The 16405-nt window shown below is 48.2% G+C and overlaps 1 protein-coding gene across 13 annotated transcripts in view; it reads left to right on the forward strand.

Moving 5' to 3' along the window:
* Window positions 1-16405, forward strand: part of EPS15L1 (epidermal growth factor receptor pathway substrate 15 like 1) — an 88067-nt gene that overhangs the window by 37671 nt on the left and 33991 nt on the right. For 8 of the 13 annotated variants that reach the window (XM_030820533.1, XM_030820527.1, XM_030820523.1 and 5 more), the window contains 7 exons: window positions 1667-1828; window positions 2490-2687; window positions 3921-4085; window positions 11004-11127; window positions 11561-11680; window positions 12455-12505; window positions 13974-14110. In XM_030820533.1, the coding sequence (XP_030676393.1) occupies window positions 1667-1828; window positions 2490-2687; window positions 3921-4085; window positions 11004-11127; window positions 11561-11680; window positions 12455-12505; window positions 13974-14110 (957 nt within the window). The remainder of the gene's footprint in view (window positions 1-1666; window positions 1829-2489; window positions 2688-3920; window positions 4086-11003; window positions 11128-11560; window positions 11681-12454; window positions 12506-13973; window positions 14111-16405) is intronic. The other 5 variants (XR_004031998.1, XM_030820525.1, XM_030820532.1 and 2 more) reach the window with 1 other exon arrangement.

Consider the following 16405-nt stretch of genomic DNA (forward strand, 5'->3'; position numbering starts at 1 on the left):
ATACCACCTTGATGCTGACACGCCTGACTTTGTGTTTCCCGCATCTTTCCTTCCTGGCACACTCACTGGAGTCTTTCTCCTGGGTTTCCTGTCGAACACGTCCGGAAGTGACCCTGATTGTCCCCTCCAGCTCCATCCCTCAAGTGAAAGGCCAGGGGCAGGGAGACTGGGGAACAGAGACCCCAGCTTCCCGAGGCGTGATTTGCCTGTCGAGGCAAGGAAGCGCCATGTTTTTGTCCCCATAGTGAGGAGAGGGGAGACCCTGGGCCACCTCTGGTTTTGTTATCTCAGGGCGCCAGCCACCGCAGCAGCCCAGGCCGGCTCTGGGACTTAGCCCCACCACCCAGCCATGGCTCCCTGCAAATCCACCCCTCCTATCCATTCTCACAACCACTACCTCACTCAGGCCCCAGCTGCTGCTGCCTCTCCCTGGACCCCACCCGAGGCCCCTGCAGTTCCTGCGTCCTGATGGCCCCTTGCACCACGCTCCACATGGCAGCTGGAGGGAGGAGGCTTGTCACAATGCCCGTTGTGCTATTTCAGCTTTGGTTATTTATCTTAAAGACAGATAATGCATTTGCATGGTTGAAAATCAGGAGGTGAGAAGCCTCTGCCCCCTCCTTGGGTGTCCCCATTCCTGGAGGTGCTGTTCATGAGCTCCTGGCGGGGGGCCTTCCAGAAAGGTTGATGCACACCACACATACCCTCCCCTTCCCATTCGCACAAATGCAACGTGCTCATGTCCCACTGTAAGGCAGAGCACACAGAGCCATCCCATTCCATGGCCAAGGAGCATCCCACAGTGTGGGCTGTGCTGGAACCTTCCAGCCAGCACTTCATGGACATCTGCATTGTTTACAGATTTTGCTGTCATAGACGTTGTGTGCCTCTGCACACGCTGTACGCTTCCAGGATGCTTTTCTTGGAAGTGGAATCATGGAACGGTGGAGCCTCGGGCTGACCATCTGGATCTATCCCACGGGGTCAGAGAGAGCTTCAGAAACAGAATCATGATGTCCCACCTCCCACGCTCACACATCCCACTGGGCTCCCCATTGCAGAGCCCAGCAGTCTCCTTGGTGTGGCCTGTGGGGTGCAGCCTCTGATGCCTCCACCCATTCCCTTTTGCTCTAGCTGGAGTGCGACACCCCCCCACCCTGGGGTCCCTGTGGTTCCCTCCGCCAGGCTCTGTCCCTGGCTCTTCACCTGCCTGGCACCTGCTCACCTGTTGGCACCCCCTAAATGCTGCTTTTGTGGGCATCTTCCCTGCCCACAAGGTGTGACAGCAGTTTCCCTGTGACCCCCTTGGCGCCACTTGTCCACATTTATTTGCGTTTGGGTGATGTTCCCCTCCGCAGCCAAAGCTGCATGTCATCCGGGAGCTGGGGCCTTTTTCTCACAGGGACCCAGCCCCTTCTCTCGCACCTGGCCTCTGTTAGGCCATCGGGAAATACCTGCTGAGGGAGCTGGTGAGAGAGTGGCCCTGGGCCTCCAGCCCAAGAGGCACACATTGGCTGTGGGTGTGCACGGAATGCTCGCTCTGAGCACGGTCACAGCGGGTGGTTTCGGAGGCTTCCCCTGGACTTCTGGCCCAGGCTGCCCCCCGTTATCTTGGACATGCTTCATTTTTCCCATCCTCACGTAAACCCCTGCAACTCCTCCCTAGGAATTACAAAATGACCTAGACCGGGAAACAAGCAGTTTGCAGGAGCTCGAGGCTCAGAAACAGGATGCTCAAGACCGCCTGGATGAGATGGACCAGCAGAAGGCCAAGCTCCGAGACATGCTGAGCGATGTCCGGCAGAAGTGCCAGGATGAGACTCAGATGGTGGGTCCCGGCCACCTCCGGGGCAGCGCCCTGTGCACGGGCAGGGGCTTCCCAAGGACTCCCCTGAGCTCATGTTACCTGGGAACACAACACTTAGACATCCTACTGGGTCAATAGAGTTCCTCCAAATACCATGTGGAAAAGTGTCTAAGCACCTGTGGCTTGACTTCCTGGCCACCCCCCTGTGCTCCTAGAAGTCAGGTTGTATAAGTGAATGGCCTTGGTCCCTGTGAACCTGTGCCCTGAACACACCCCACCCTGGCTGTGCCCCACAACACAGGGAGTTCCAGGGTGCCTGTGTCCCCTCCTCAGGTGTCTCTGAGGCTCCTCACAGATCTTGGAGGCTGCAACCTCAGAAAACTCTATGGGGACGCTCAGCCTCTGGGGGGATGGAGAGATTGTTCGTGCTTGGTCATGCCCCTCATTATTCCAAAGTGATCTTCCGTTAGCCCCAGCGGGATGAGCCCGTCTGCCTTTTCATTTGTGTCTCTATTTTGGGTGTAGAAAGAGGCCTGTAAGGAAGCCAGGTGTCCGGGCCTGGGTTAGGTGTCTGCCTCCTGGGTTAGCTTGTTTCAGGGATGGGGGCTAAGAGTTCTTTCTCGGAGTCCCATTTCATCCTGCACTGTGAATCCCTTTAACATCTTTTAACATCTCATTTCAGATCTCATCATTGAAAACGCAAATCCAATCTCAGGAATCTGACTTAAAATCCCAGGAAGATGATCTGAACCGAGCCAAGTCGGAGCTGAACCGATTGCAGCAGGAGGAAACCCAGCTGGAGCAGAGCATTCAGGCTGGGCGGGTCCAGCTGGAAACCATCATCAAGTCCTTGAAGTCAACACAAGACGAAATCAACCAGGTACTTCCGTGGAGTTGGGTCCCTGCCACATGCCGGGGACCAGCAAGCCCCAAGAGCCGAGGCTGCCACTGCTGAACTCCTTTGCTCTCACCCTTGTTACTTATGTGAGGGTCTCTTTTGGGAGGCTGTGGTGCTGGCCTGCAGGCGCAGGGCCAAGGACTCCCCAGGGCATGTTCCAGAGTTTGTTGGCATTGGCCTGGAGGAGTTCACTTTCCTTTCCTGAGCACACAGCATCTTCAGGGATTAGGCAGGGCGGAGTGGGAACATTTAATTAATGGCTTATTTGGAGAGAGCTTGGGGTTCCTTCCAGCCTGGTCCTCACACAAACAAGAGGGACAAAGTCAGGGAGATGACTTCTTTGTCCCTGGGCAAGAGAACAGACATCATCCTCCACAGCCACTGGTGTGTTCAGGAGGCGCCACCCTGGAGCATCGCGCCATGCAGGACCCCCATTCTCTAAGCTGCCTGGGACGTCCCACCCTCTTCCCAGTCCAGGGGGTCGCTGGCTTCTCGTGGCCTGCAGCCGTTGCCCTTCCCTGCTCTCCTGTGGGCAGTAGTTGAAGGCCTCTGTCCTGGCCCTGGGCATCCAGTCTACATAGTGGCTGTGACACTGGCCCTCGCTTGTGTCGGAGTGGCCAGGCACACTTCCTTTCCCAATTGAACTGGTCTCTCTCTGTGCTCCATTAGCCAGTTTATAGGCCACAGTTGATCACAAGCATGGACCGCTCAGAGATTTACCACCCTTTCTTGTGCTTTATGGTTAATATCTGTAGGATTACTTTCAGTGTTTTCTCTTCTAACCCTTAGAGTTTGTAGTTGGGTGTCAGGAGCAAAGATATCTTGCTTTGCTCAGTGCAGTGCCTTACACCTGTCATCCCAGCACTTTAGGAGGCTGAGGCAAGAGGATCACTTGAGGCCAGGAGTTCAAGACCAGACTGGGCAACATAGTGAGACCCCCATCTCTACAAAAAATACAGAATTTTTTTGTATTTTTTGCAGAGATGGGGTCTCAGTTTGTTGCCCAAAAATATAGGTGGTGACATGCGCCCGTAGTCCCAGCTACTCAGGAGGCTGAGGCAGGAGGAGCTCCTGAGGCCAGGAGCTCAAGGCTACAGTGAGCTATGATCACTCCAATCTGGGTGACAGAGTGAGACCCTGTGTCTTAAAAAAAAAGATCTTTCCTGACATGTTTTCCTGACCCTGCTTAATGCTGATGATGTCTTTATTGCATAGGCAAGGAGCAAACTTTCCCAGCTGCATGAAAGTCGCCAGGAGGCCCACAGGAGCCTGGAGCAGTATGACCAGGTGCTTGATGGAGCCCATGGTGCCAGCCTGACCGACCTGGCCAACCTGAGCGAAGGCGTCTCCCTGGCAGAGAGGGGCGGTTTTGGAGCCATGGTAAAGGTTGAATAAACATATTACAGTACAGGGCTCTGGTCCCCTGGTGTGACAGCAGAACATCCCACCCGCCAGATCTGTTTATGGCCAACGTTGGTTCCATCCAAGCGCAGGCGGCTGTCTCTTGTTTTTGCTGCCACTTTGCGCGTTCACACCGGGCCTCGCAGCCTGGCACAGTTGGCCATGCTGAATCCTGGCTTCCAGAACAAAGTCCAAGATAGGCCTGGATCCTTTCAGAACCTGTTTTGAATGCCCTCCATCTCTGCAGAAGTATTTACATTGGGCCAACCACCCAAATTCAGAGGGCTTCTCAAACTTAACCAAAATTGGATCAGTTTCTGCTCATTGTGGAAACCCCACATTCTACTAATCAGGGGGCAGGGGACATCTGAGGGGCATGTGTCTATGTGTATGTGTGTTTCCACAAGGAACACCTTGAAAAGCAAATGTGTAACTAAAGATGAGGAAGTGATGACAAGCAGCGCCCCAGGTGTTGCTGTTTCAAGTAAGAATTGGCCTCTCCTGAAATTTTGGTTATGTTTAAAAACCTCTGCACTTTACTCTGACCTCATGACCCTGGAGTTGTGATCAGGCCTGGGGCAGGGGACTGTCAGCCCCTTACATTTTTGAGAGCTCTCGAGCCCCTGATACCAAGACAAGTGTGACCTTTTCCTTACGTAGTCACATCCCCCCTGTTCACACCAGAGTCTGCCCCTGCAGCCTTGAACCTGGGGACATGCAGTTTCTCATTTCGTCTTGGTGCTGTTCCGGGAGTGGACGGGCTGGGCCGCGCAGGTCTGGATGTTTCCTTGGTGCTCTGCTGCCTCCAGCAGCTCTCTCTGTGCTGCCACCCTCTCTCCCAGGGCTCCTCCCTGGAGCCCTTCTGCTCCTGGGCTTCTGTACATCATGGATTCCTCTTCCTCCCTGGAATAAGAGTGAGCACTCATGCTCTCTAAACACCACACTTGCCTCTTTGTGTTCAATGCTTGACGTATTTCTTTTCTCAGCAGCCAAGTCCTCAGTCCCAAGGATTTATGGGGAAGCACACGCATCCCCTGGGCTGCTGGAAAGGCACTGCTGGCGAGCTCATCTGTCTCTTGTGTCTGGCCCCCGCTGGGTGCACCGCCTCCCTCTTTCCTCCCATACTCTCTTTTCTTGTGGACTCGTAATGAGGTGGTTTCCATAGCCGCCCCCGGGCCCGTCATCATCAGCTTTATCGTCTAAATTTAAACGATGAGCATTCATCCTTCATGAGTTACGAGAAGCCAGAACTCCTCGCTTTGCTCCCTGGCTGTTCTCGGTGTGTGTGTTTCCGCCTCACAACCCGGCTCCTACTTTCGCCATCTGGCATTGTCCCCTGGCACCGCTTTTGGCTTGTCCTGCTCAGTCTTCGTTCAGGGAACAGCTTCGTCTTAAACGTCCCTTTTTCAGGTTTTTAGAAACCGGTTTTCTTGGATAAAAGTTGGCAGTGAAGTGGCAGTTTGCAAGTCGCCAGTGATTCCCCCAACTCCAAAGACAGATTTTTACCTTTCTGGTTATTTTTGTTCATCTTTTGGGCAGGGCAAAGGTTACATGAGACACAATTACTTTGGGAATGTAGATATAAAATATGTTACATGGAAACTTGCAACTGGCATCCGAAAGAAAAACTGTTTTTATCTTGTTGTACAAATACAGTTTTTAAAGCATTTTTCTGGCTTGTTTCTATTTCTTAATAAATACTTGGAAGAGAGATTTTTGTTTACTCCTGAACACTTCAAGACTGCTTCAGAACCGACAGAGAGGTGTCTTAGTTCTCCCTTGTGGGTTGAAGTTAGGGGTTTTAGGTCCCTGAGAATAGTGTATCCACAGTGGTACATCTGGAACTTCCTATGTTTGGACAGTTCTACTCAGGTTACTAAATTCCATGTGAAGCTCACGCAGTGTGACTTTTTCTCAAAAGTCAGGGTTTTTTTTTTTTTTTTTTTTTTTTTCTTTTTTGAAACAGAGTCTCACTGTGTCTCCCAGACTGGAGTGCAGTGGCACGATCTCAGCTCACTGCAACCTCTGCCTCCCGGGTCCAAGTGATTCTCCTGCCTCAGCCTCCCAAGTAGCAGAGATTACAGGCACATGCCACCATGCCCAGCTAATTTTTGTATTTTTAGTAGAGATGAGGTTTCACAGTGTTGCCCAGGCTGGTCTTGAACTCCTGACCTCAGGCAATCTGCCCGCCTCGACCTCCCCAAATGCTGGGATTACAGGCGTAAGCCACTGCACCCTGCCAAAGTCAGGGTTCTTAAAGCCATATTTATTTCTTGTCTCTCATCTGATTATGAGAATATTGGCCTCTTGCTCACTATCCAATCAACTTGTGGAGAGAAGCTAATAAATCATCCCAGACTTAGGCCTTACTGAGGACAGATTAAGAAAGGTTGGATGATCTGTCACATCCAGACCCACTGGCATGCTGGAGCCAGTTTTTATTGACTTTCCAGAACCGATTATTAAATAGAAACTGGCTGGGCACAGTGGCTCACACCTGTAATCCCAGTCCTTTGGGAGGCTGAGGTGGGAGGATTGCTTGAGGCCAGCTGTGTGCCACTGCACTCCAGCCTGGGTGACACAGCGAGACTCAGTCTCTAAAAAAAAAAAAAACTCCAAAAAGCAAAAAACAGGAACTTGTGAGCTAGTTGCTCGGAAACTTGAAATCAACCATGATGAGACTGTTTACACCACAGGAATTGGCAGAAGCTCTAAACCAGGGCTTTTTTCTAAGAGAACTGATTCCCAGCACACCCCTGCTGCCCAGCACACCCCTCATTCCCAGCATACCCCTGTGCCCAGGTGTACACCCCTGCACCCCTGCTGCTGTTCCTCTAAAGGGCAGGAATGTCACAGAAGCTTCTTCAGCCCCCTTTCAGAGTTGCTGTGTGTATTTCCTAAGAAGGGCACAACTTCACACTGGTTGCTGAACTTGCTCAAGATATTACATCTCTGCAAAGGGCCGTGTCATTCATCCTGGCCCTTGTCTGCTGTACTCGTGTCCCCCAAGTTGGCAGATGGGTCTGTTCTCCTTGATAGGTTGTCTGCAGGGGGTAGAGTTGATGGTATCTTTGTAACAGGGAAATCTCATTTCCCACTCTGATTCTGTGCAATGGAATCAAAACCACCATTAGTTACCCTGACCTCCTGAATCCTGCTGGGGTCTCAGGCTTCCCCTTGGAAGGGGAAGGAGTGATTGTGGCTTCAGGCCAATGACTCCTGAGAAAGTGATTGCAGGCCTGACTGTCAGTGCAGGGGGCTTGCAGCCAGCATTCCCAGAACCTCAGTCTCTTCTCTGCCATTGTTTACTGTTATTTGGCAGTCTTCCAAGTGACGACTGAAAACACTGAAAAAAAAAAAAACCTTATAAATAAATGCCAATTAAAAACTAAATAGAGCCAGGCGTGGTGGCGAGTGCCTGTAGTCCCAGCTACTTGGGAGGCTGAGGCAGGAGGATCCTTAAGCCCAGGAGTTCTGGGCTGTAGTGTGCTATGCTGATTGGGTGTCTACACTAAGTTAGTCATCAGTATGGTACCTTCTGGGAGTAGGGGACCACCAGTCACCTAAGGAGAGGTAAACCTGCCCTGGTCAGAAACGGAGCAGGTTAAAACCCCCATGCTGATCAGTAGTGGGATTGCATCTGTGAATAGCCATTGCCCTCCAGCCCGGGCAACATAGTGAGATCCTACCTTTAAAAACAAACTAAATAGAAGCTTTCATTCTGAGGTCAAGCTGGCATTCTTAACTCGCTGCTTTATCCAGGTCATGATTCTTCTCTTTCTTCTGGAACAAATACATTCCTCCTTCCATGGGGCAGTGTGAAAGGCAGATTTTCCACGTGGGCCTCCTGGCTTCCGTAGAGTAGGACTTCTCCATCTTTATCTGCATCCGAGACCCCCATCAGATGCTTGCTGGGCGTGTGTGTCTTGTGGTCGTCAGCACCTGACGTCCACTCAGCACTGTCTCCAGCTGCGGTGCTTGTGGACATCTGTACTTAACTTTTCCAAGAACCTGGCTTGGTTTCCCCACCTTGGGAAAACCCTGTGGTCGGAGGCTCCAGCTAATCTTTCCCAGGTAAGAAAAACCATTTCATGTTCATCAGATGGCAGGGATGTGGGTGCATTCTTCTGAAGCGGGGGCCAAGGAAGCGGCACTCACGCTGATTCACACTCATTCACAGCCCAGACCGGTGGCTTGTCTTAACTCTGTACCTCTCATAACTGTCCTGCACCCCTAAGTTGGCTGCCCCAGGGTGGTGGCAGCCTTGCTAGGAAACTTTCTTTTGGACCTTTGATGTCATTGCCCCAAACCATTGTCCCTATTTTCGTGGAAGCCCTGGCTTTTTAATGATTTTGTTTTGGTCGGTTGGAATACTGGACTGGTTTGTGAGCCCTACGCAGGAATGCCAGTGTGTCTGCCAAATTCAATGAGGGTGTTGTGCTGTTTTTTTAATATCACAGTGAAACATTCATGTTTTCACTGAGGGTGTGTCTTTATTAACTAAAACAGAGTCCTTATTTAAACCAACTGTATTGTTCCCATGTATATGACAAACCCACCCTTTTCAGACTACTTTCCATTACAAAAATGTGCTCTTCAAAAGTAAATATTTTTTTCTTCTCGTTTAAATGAACCTGTTTGTTTCTAGAAATACACACTTTAAAAAAAAATGCAAAGCGTTGTGTATGCTCTAGTAATTCTAACTGCATAAGTACTCATTTCCTCATAGGACAGAAACAACCAGCATGTTTCTTGGTATGAAAACTCCATTTTCTCAAATGCCCATCTAGGTACATACTCACTGAGAAAAGGATGATTGAGGAAGGTCACACCTTTGAAATGAGGCCTATGCTGCTGTTGTTGACTGGCTCTTTACAGTTTTCTTCATGGCATTTCCAAGTTTATTATTTTTTTCTGACTCAGTGATTAAAAAAAATTGTTTAAATTTCAGGTAAAATAGACATAAACAGCTAGGCACAGTGGCTCATACCTGTTATCCCAGCACTTTGGGAGGCCAAGGCGGGTGGATCACTTGAGGTCAGGAGATCAAGACTGGCCTGCCCAACATGGTGAAACCCCATCTCTACTAAAAATACAAAAATTAGCTGGGCATGGTGGCGCATGCCTGTAATCCCAGCTACTCAGGAGGCTGAGGCAGGAGAATCACTTGAACCCAGGAGGTGGAGGTTGCAGTGAGCCGAGATCGCACCACTGTACTGCAGCCTGGATGACAAGAGTGAAACTCTGTCTCAAAACAAAACAAAACAAAAAAGACATAAACTTGACCATCTTCACTGTCTTTAAGTGTACAGTTCAGTTGTTAGGTATATTCACATTGTTGTGGAACCCAGCTCTAGAACGTTTTCATCCCCATGAAATACCCACTCCCCATCCCCCCACCCACAGCCCCTGGCAACCACTGTTCTGCTTTGTCACTGTGAATGTGATGACTCTAGGGTCCTCATAGAAGTGGAATCATACCTTGTGCATCATTTTGTGACTGTTATTTCACTCAGCATCCTCTCCTCAAGGTTATTCCATGTTGGAGCATGTGTCAGAATTTCCTTCCTTTTGAAGGCTGAATCAGATTCTGTTGTGTGGCTCTTTACAATTTTCTTGATGACATTTCCAAATTCATTATTTTTTTCTGACTTAGAAACAAATTTTGTTTTTCCATTTTGTTTATCCATTCATTCATCGATGGACATTTGAGTTGCTTCCACTCAATGATTTTTTAACGAACTTTTACTTTAGAATAGTTTTTAGATTTATGAAAAAATTGCAAAGATAGGCCAGCTGCAGTGGCTCACACCTATAATCCCAGTACGTTGGGAGGCTGAGGTGGGAGGATCAGTTGAGCTCAGGAGTTCAAAACCAGCCCTGGCAACATAGTGAGAGACTTCATTTCTGCAAAAAATATAAAAATTAGCCAGGCTTGGTGGTGCGCGCCTGTAGTCCTGGCTACTCAGGAGACCGACGTGGGAGGATCACTTGAGCCTAGATGGTCGAGGCTAGAGTAACCCATGAGCGTGCAACTGCACTCCAACCTGGACAACAGAGTGAGACCCTGTTTCAGAAAAAGAAAAACTGCAAAGATAGTGCATAGTTCCTCTATATCCCACACCCAGTTCCTCCTGTTAGTCACATCATATGTAGTACATTTGTCACAACTATTGAACCAGTATTAAACATTCACTCAAGTTCATACTTCTTCAATGATCTTTAATTTTTTTTTTTTTTAAAAGATACAGGGTCTTGCACTGTTGTGGCTGGAGTGCAGTGGCACAATCATAGCTCACTGTAACCTCCACCTCCTGGGTTCAAGCAGTCTCCTGACTCAGCTTCCCAAGTAGCTGGGATTATAGGTACATGCCACCACACCTGGATTTTTTTTTTTCTTTCTTTTTTTTTTTTTGGAGATATAATCTCACTCACTCTATTGCCCAGGCTGGAGTGCAATGGCGTAACCTCAGCTCACTGCAACCTCCGCCTCCTGGGTTCAAGCAGTTCTCCTGCCTCAGCCTCCCAAGTAGCTGGGATTACAGGTGCCCGCCACAACGCCCAGCTAATTTTTTGTATTTTTAGTAGAGACGGGTTTTCACCATGTTGGCCAGGCTGGTCTGGAACTCCTGACCTCAGGTGATCTGCCTGCTTTGGCCTCCCAAAGTGCTGGGATTACAGGGGTGAGCCACCATGCCTGGCCTCATTTTTAAATTTTTGTTTTTATAGAAATGGGATTTTGCCATGTTGCCCAGGCCAGTCTCGAACTGCTGGCTAAATCATTCTTTTTAGGGTCATGCTACTCAAAGTGGAAATGTGAGTTAAGTATGGAATTCTGTAGTTTGCTTTAACTCAGAAATAATAAAATCCCTGTCCTGTTTCTTCACAAAATTATAGGATGATCCTTTCAAAAATAAAGCCTTGTTATTTAGCAACAACACGCAAGAGTTGCATCCGGATCCTTTCCAGACAGAAGACCCCTTCAAATCTGACCCATTTAAAGGAGCTGACCCCTTCAAAGGTATCTCACTTGCTACCCACTTTCTCATTGAAAGACTGTGTTTTATGTCAAATTTAGAGTGGTTGAAGGGCTAGAAAAGTAAGGACATGCCACAATCTGAAATGGAGGGGGAAAGGAACGCCTTTTTTTTGAGATGAACTCTCGCTCTCTCGCTGTCACCCAGGCTGGAATGCAGTGGCGCAATCTCAGCTCACTGCAGCCTCCATCTCCTGGGTTCAAGCAATTCTCCTGCCTCAGCGTCCATCACCGCACCTGGCTAATTTTTGTATATTTAGTAGAGTCGGGGTTTCACTGTGTTGCCCAGGCTGGTCTCGAACTCTTGACCTCAGGTAATCCACCCGCCTCAGCCCCACAAAGTGCTGGGATTACAGGTGTGAGCCACCGCAGCCAGCAGGAACGCCTTTTAAGCTTCTTATCTCACCCTGTTAACCAGAGAGCCAAGGCATCGAGACGGTGGGAAGCGTTCCAAGCTCACCACAAGACCCACATTTGAAGGCAGCTTGGCCAGGCCTCTTCAATTCTTCAGTACTTCAGTTTCCTAATCCCTCAGCAGGTTAATAAATTTCCTCCTTGCTCACCTCACAGGGTTGATAAAATAATCAGAGCTAGTAATGATCATGAAAGTACCTGGCAAACCATGGATTCCTACATAAACCTAAGGTCTGGATAATTTCAGGAGTCTGTCCAGAGCCACACCTGAGTCAAGAATAACTAAGAATTCCAGAAACAAGATTTCCAAGTTTCTCTCCATGTTTCAGAGCAAAACAGTATTTCCAGGAGGATGGTTCTCTACATTTCTGAGAAAAACACTGAGGTGGGGAGTGGGCAGTGGGAGCTTGAGCTTCAGCTTGGGGTTGAAGCCTGCCAGGTCTGAGAGGCGAATCTGGCAGCCCCTGAAGCCCAGGGGTGCTGCTGTCTCATTGCTGCAGGGCTGGTGATGAAGTGAGGGACAGCCCAGGGTCCTGTGTCCTCTTACCCAAGGAGGTGGCAGGCAGATGGGATAAAGGAAACCCAGCATGGGAAGAGAGGAGTGGCTTCTAGCCCACTCTGTGTCTTCCCCAACTCCAGTCTGTGTGGGACAGCTAGCAGTACCTTCCTTCTCATCTTAAACATTCTAGCCAGAAACAGCTGCCTCCGCCAGGTCCCCCTCTTTGATTTGCCAAGATTTTGAGGGCAGGTGGATAGTAGAGAAGGAACTAACATTCTCTCCCTACACTGGAGGAGTAGAAGGCAATGAAAGGCCTGGCAGGTGGGTGGCTGTGTCCAAGGGCCCGGCCCGCATCCTGTGCTCTAGAGCTAATAAGTGTTTCTCTCCTCTTCCACCCAGGCGACCCGTTCCAGAATGACCCCTTTGCAGAACAGCAGACAACTTCAACAGGTAAAATTCAGTGTTTCCCAGACCAGTCTTTAGACTGTGTCCAGTCCTGGCTCAGAAGTCGCACGTGGTGGGACTTGTGTCCACACGCACCGGGGAAGGATGGCCGTCCATCCGTGTTGCACCCATTCTCGGTCCTGTTCCCTTCTGGAGGTGGCTCCCCTCCCCAGGTGCGGTCACTGCCTGCACCCCACCCTGGAGTGTGGTGGGATCACATTGCTTGCTAATTTATTTATTTATTTTATTTTTTGAGACGGAGTCTTGCTCTGCCACCCAGGCTGGAGTGCAGTGATGTGATCTTGGCTCACTGCAACCCCCGCCTCCCGAGTTGAAGTGATTCTCCTGCCTCAGCCTCCCGATTAGCTAGGACTACAGGCGCCCACCACCATGCCCAGCTAATTTTTTGTATTTTTAGTAGAGACGGTGTTTCACCATGTTGGCCAGGCTCATCTCAAACTCTTGACCTCAGGTGATCTGCCCACCTTGGTCTTCCAAAGTGCTGGGATGACAGGCATGAGCTACCATGCCCGACTGATTTTTTTTTTTTCAGGTGAAATTTATGTAACATAAAAGTCACTGTTTTAAAGCATCCAATTCAGTGGTATTGTGCACACTCACAGTGTTGCGCAATGATCACCTTCATCTAGTTCCACAACATTCTCATCCCCCCAAAAGGAGACCCCATCCCCATCAGCAGTCACTCCCCATTCCCTCCCCCAACCCCTGGCACCCACCAACCTATTTTCTGTCTCTATGGATTTACCTGCATTGTTTATTATTATTATTATTATTATTATTATTATTATTATTATTATATCCAGCTCCTGCAGGATATATTATTTTATTTATTTATTTAGAGATGGGGTTTTACTCTATTGCCCAGGCTAGAGTGCAGTGGCACAATTATAGCTCACTGCAGCCTTGAGCTCCTGGGCTCAAGCAGCCTTTCTGCCTCAGCCTCCTTAGTAGCTGATACTACAGGTGCGTGCCACCACACCTGGCTAATTTTTTATTTTATTTTTTTACAAGCGGGAGTCTCTCTATGTTGCCCATGCTGGTCTTGAACTCCTTGGCCTCAAATGATTCTCCTATCTCAGCCTCCTAAAGTGATGGGATTACAGGCACGAGCCACTGTGCCTGGCCAGGATATTATTATTTTTAAAGTCAATTTTATTGAGTGGTATAATTTACACAGAACAAAATTCACCCATTTTACTATGTAATAAGAGTTTCGATAAATACGCATGGTTGTGTGCAATTTGAGAACACTTCTGTCATTCCTGAGACCCCTTTGTTGTCATCCTTCACTCTCTCCCCAGGGTCCCCTGGCCACCACTGTCCTGTTTTCCGTCACTAGCGTTCTTACCTTTCTAGAATTTCATGTAAATGGCATCATTCTGTGATGTGTTCTTTTATGCCTGGGTTCTTTCACTTGGTATAATGTTTACTTACGGGGCATTTTTCCTTCCAGATCCATTTGGAGGGGACCCTTTCAAAGAAAGTGACCCATTCCGTGGCTCTGCCACTGACGACTTCTTCAAGAAACAGACAAAGAATGACCCATTTACCTCGGACCCATTCACGAAAAACCCTTCCTTACCTTCGAAGGTGAGTGGGGTGGGACATTGTCCGGGAGAGCTGCGTGCCTGCTCTGTGTGTGTAAGGGTGGCACTTCCCGAAGGCCCCCTTCCCTTCATGGAGTGTACGTGGTGCCTGCGAGTGTGGGCCATGGTGTCTGTTCTCCGGGAGCTGGTATCCCAGGCTGATTTCATTCCTGCCGAGTGAGGGAGCTCTCTGGCCTAGTCACTGCATTGACTCATCCTATGAGCCCCAAGGTGCAGTTAGCGGTCCAGTGGCCCCACGTCGGGGCAAGGAGGATGTCACCCATAGTTCTTATTTCTCTATCCCCATTCCTACCCCTCAACTCTAGTCATCTGCCCCCACTGCCCCTTCATCTCCCAAAAAAGACTAAATCACACAAGCACCACATGCTCGCACAGACCCAGCCACCCTGCACGGTCCTTGTAACACACAGCACTGGTGGGGACCTTAGAGTCACGTTTGGTAGGTGCCCCCATCACGGCAGGAGTAAGTACAGGCATCTCAGCCCGGCTGCCTTGCCTGGTGTCGTCTCCTGAGAGCATCAGCCAACTCTGACCCTCCAGTTTCCAACTCCAGCATACCTGTACTCCCATCCTCAGATGTGGCAGACACCGGGTATTTTGCACATTATGCCCAAGAGATTGGGTTAAATAGGTGTCAACTTGGATTTCAAAGCCAAAAAAAAAAAAAAAAAAAAAAAAAAAAAGCCTCTGGTGATGGAGGAGAGGATTTTCATGATGGAGTGAGCGTGCTTCATAGTCTTCTTCCATTTTCTAGGCTGCAACCCAGGCCCGGGGCCTGCTCAGAGACGCGCACTCATCCCTCCTTCTCAGGGCTCCTGCTGTCCTGGTGCCCACCTCGCTCACTCCCTGTGGACCTTTTGGTCTTTAGCGCTTGAAGCTCCTTGAAGGCAAAGATTCATTTGCAGTGTTTTCTTACTGGCCCCTTTTTAATGTCCTTAAGACCTGTAGTGAGAATTTCCCTGGCATTCCTGGTATTGGTGATCTGTTTACCAATTTCATTGACCTTTTCCATAACCAGCTTTTGGCTTCATTTTTCTCTACTGCTTGTTTTCTGTTTCATTGATTTTCTCTTTTCTATTTCTATTTTTTAGAAATTTCCTTCCATTTTCTTACTCCTATTTATTTGGGGTTTACTTTGCTCTTCTAACGTCTTAAGATCCAACCTTCATTCACTGATTTTAGACTTCATTTTCTAGTACAGGCGGTCCCTGACTTACAATGGTTCAACTTACAGTTTTTTGACTTTACAATAGTTTTATTGAGATGCAGTCCCATCATAAGTCAAGGAGTGCCTGGACTTACGTTGGTTTGACTTCTGATTTTTTGCTTTGTGATGGGTTTATTGGGATATTACGTACATTTTCGACTTAAAATATTTTCAACTTACAATGGGTTTATCAGGATGTAACCCCATGGTAAGTCAAGGAGCATCTGTATACATTGAAAGCATGTATTTCATATATTTGAATACTTTGTCTCTTCATTGCCATTCAGTTTTGAGATATTTCCCAGTTTCCCTTATGAATTCTGTTTACTCATGGATTACTTAAAAGTGTGTTGTTTCATTTCCAGATACTTGGCTTCTTTTCCTAGGTATATTATAATACTATTATTATTGATATTTAATCAGATTTGTTATTTGAGAACATATTCTGTATGTTTTCAATACCTTCACATTAATAAAGGGTTGTTGTTTATGGCCTATGTTGGTGAACAAACCATGTACACTTGAGAAGAATGTGTATCTAGTTGTTGAGTGTAATGCTCTACAAATGGCAGTGAGGTTGAGGTTCCTGATAGTGTTCAGATTATCTGTGTCTTCATTGTTTGTTTGTTTTTTAGTCCTACCAATGACTGAGAGAGAGGCATTAAACATTCTCCTATGATTGTGGAATTGTTCATACTGCACTTTAATTTGATCAAGTTTTGCTTTGTGTATTTTGAAGCTTTGTCAGGTGCATAGATGTTTATGATTGTTGTGTCTTTCTGACACAACAACCTTTTTATCATTATAAAAGATTCCCATTTGATCTCTGGTGATGTTCTTTGTCTTGAAGTCTGTTTTATCATTTCATTCTCCTCATGTTATTCACTACATAATACATCATTTTTCAACCATTTACTTTCAACTTACCTGGGTCTTTAAAACTGATAGGTGTCTTTTGTAACTAGCATAGTGTTGGGGCTTGCTTTTTTTTTTTTTTTAATCCAGTCAGAAGTCCCTGCCTTGTAAGTGGAATGTTTAGTCCATTAACATTTAATGTAATTATTGATATGG

This window comes from Nomascus leucogenys, chromosome 10 (genome assembly GCF_006542625.1).
Source record: "Nomascus leucogenys isolate Asia chromosome 10, Asia_NLE_v1, whole genome shotgun sequence".
NCBI classification, from domain to species: domain Eukaryota; kingdom Metazoa; phylum Chordata; class Mammalia; order Primates; family Hylobatidae; genus Nomascus; species Nomascus leucogenys.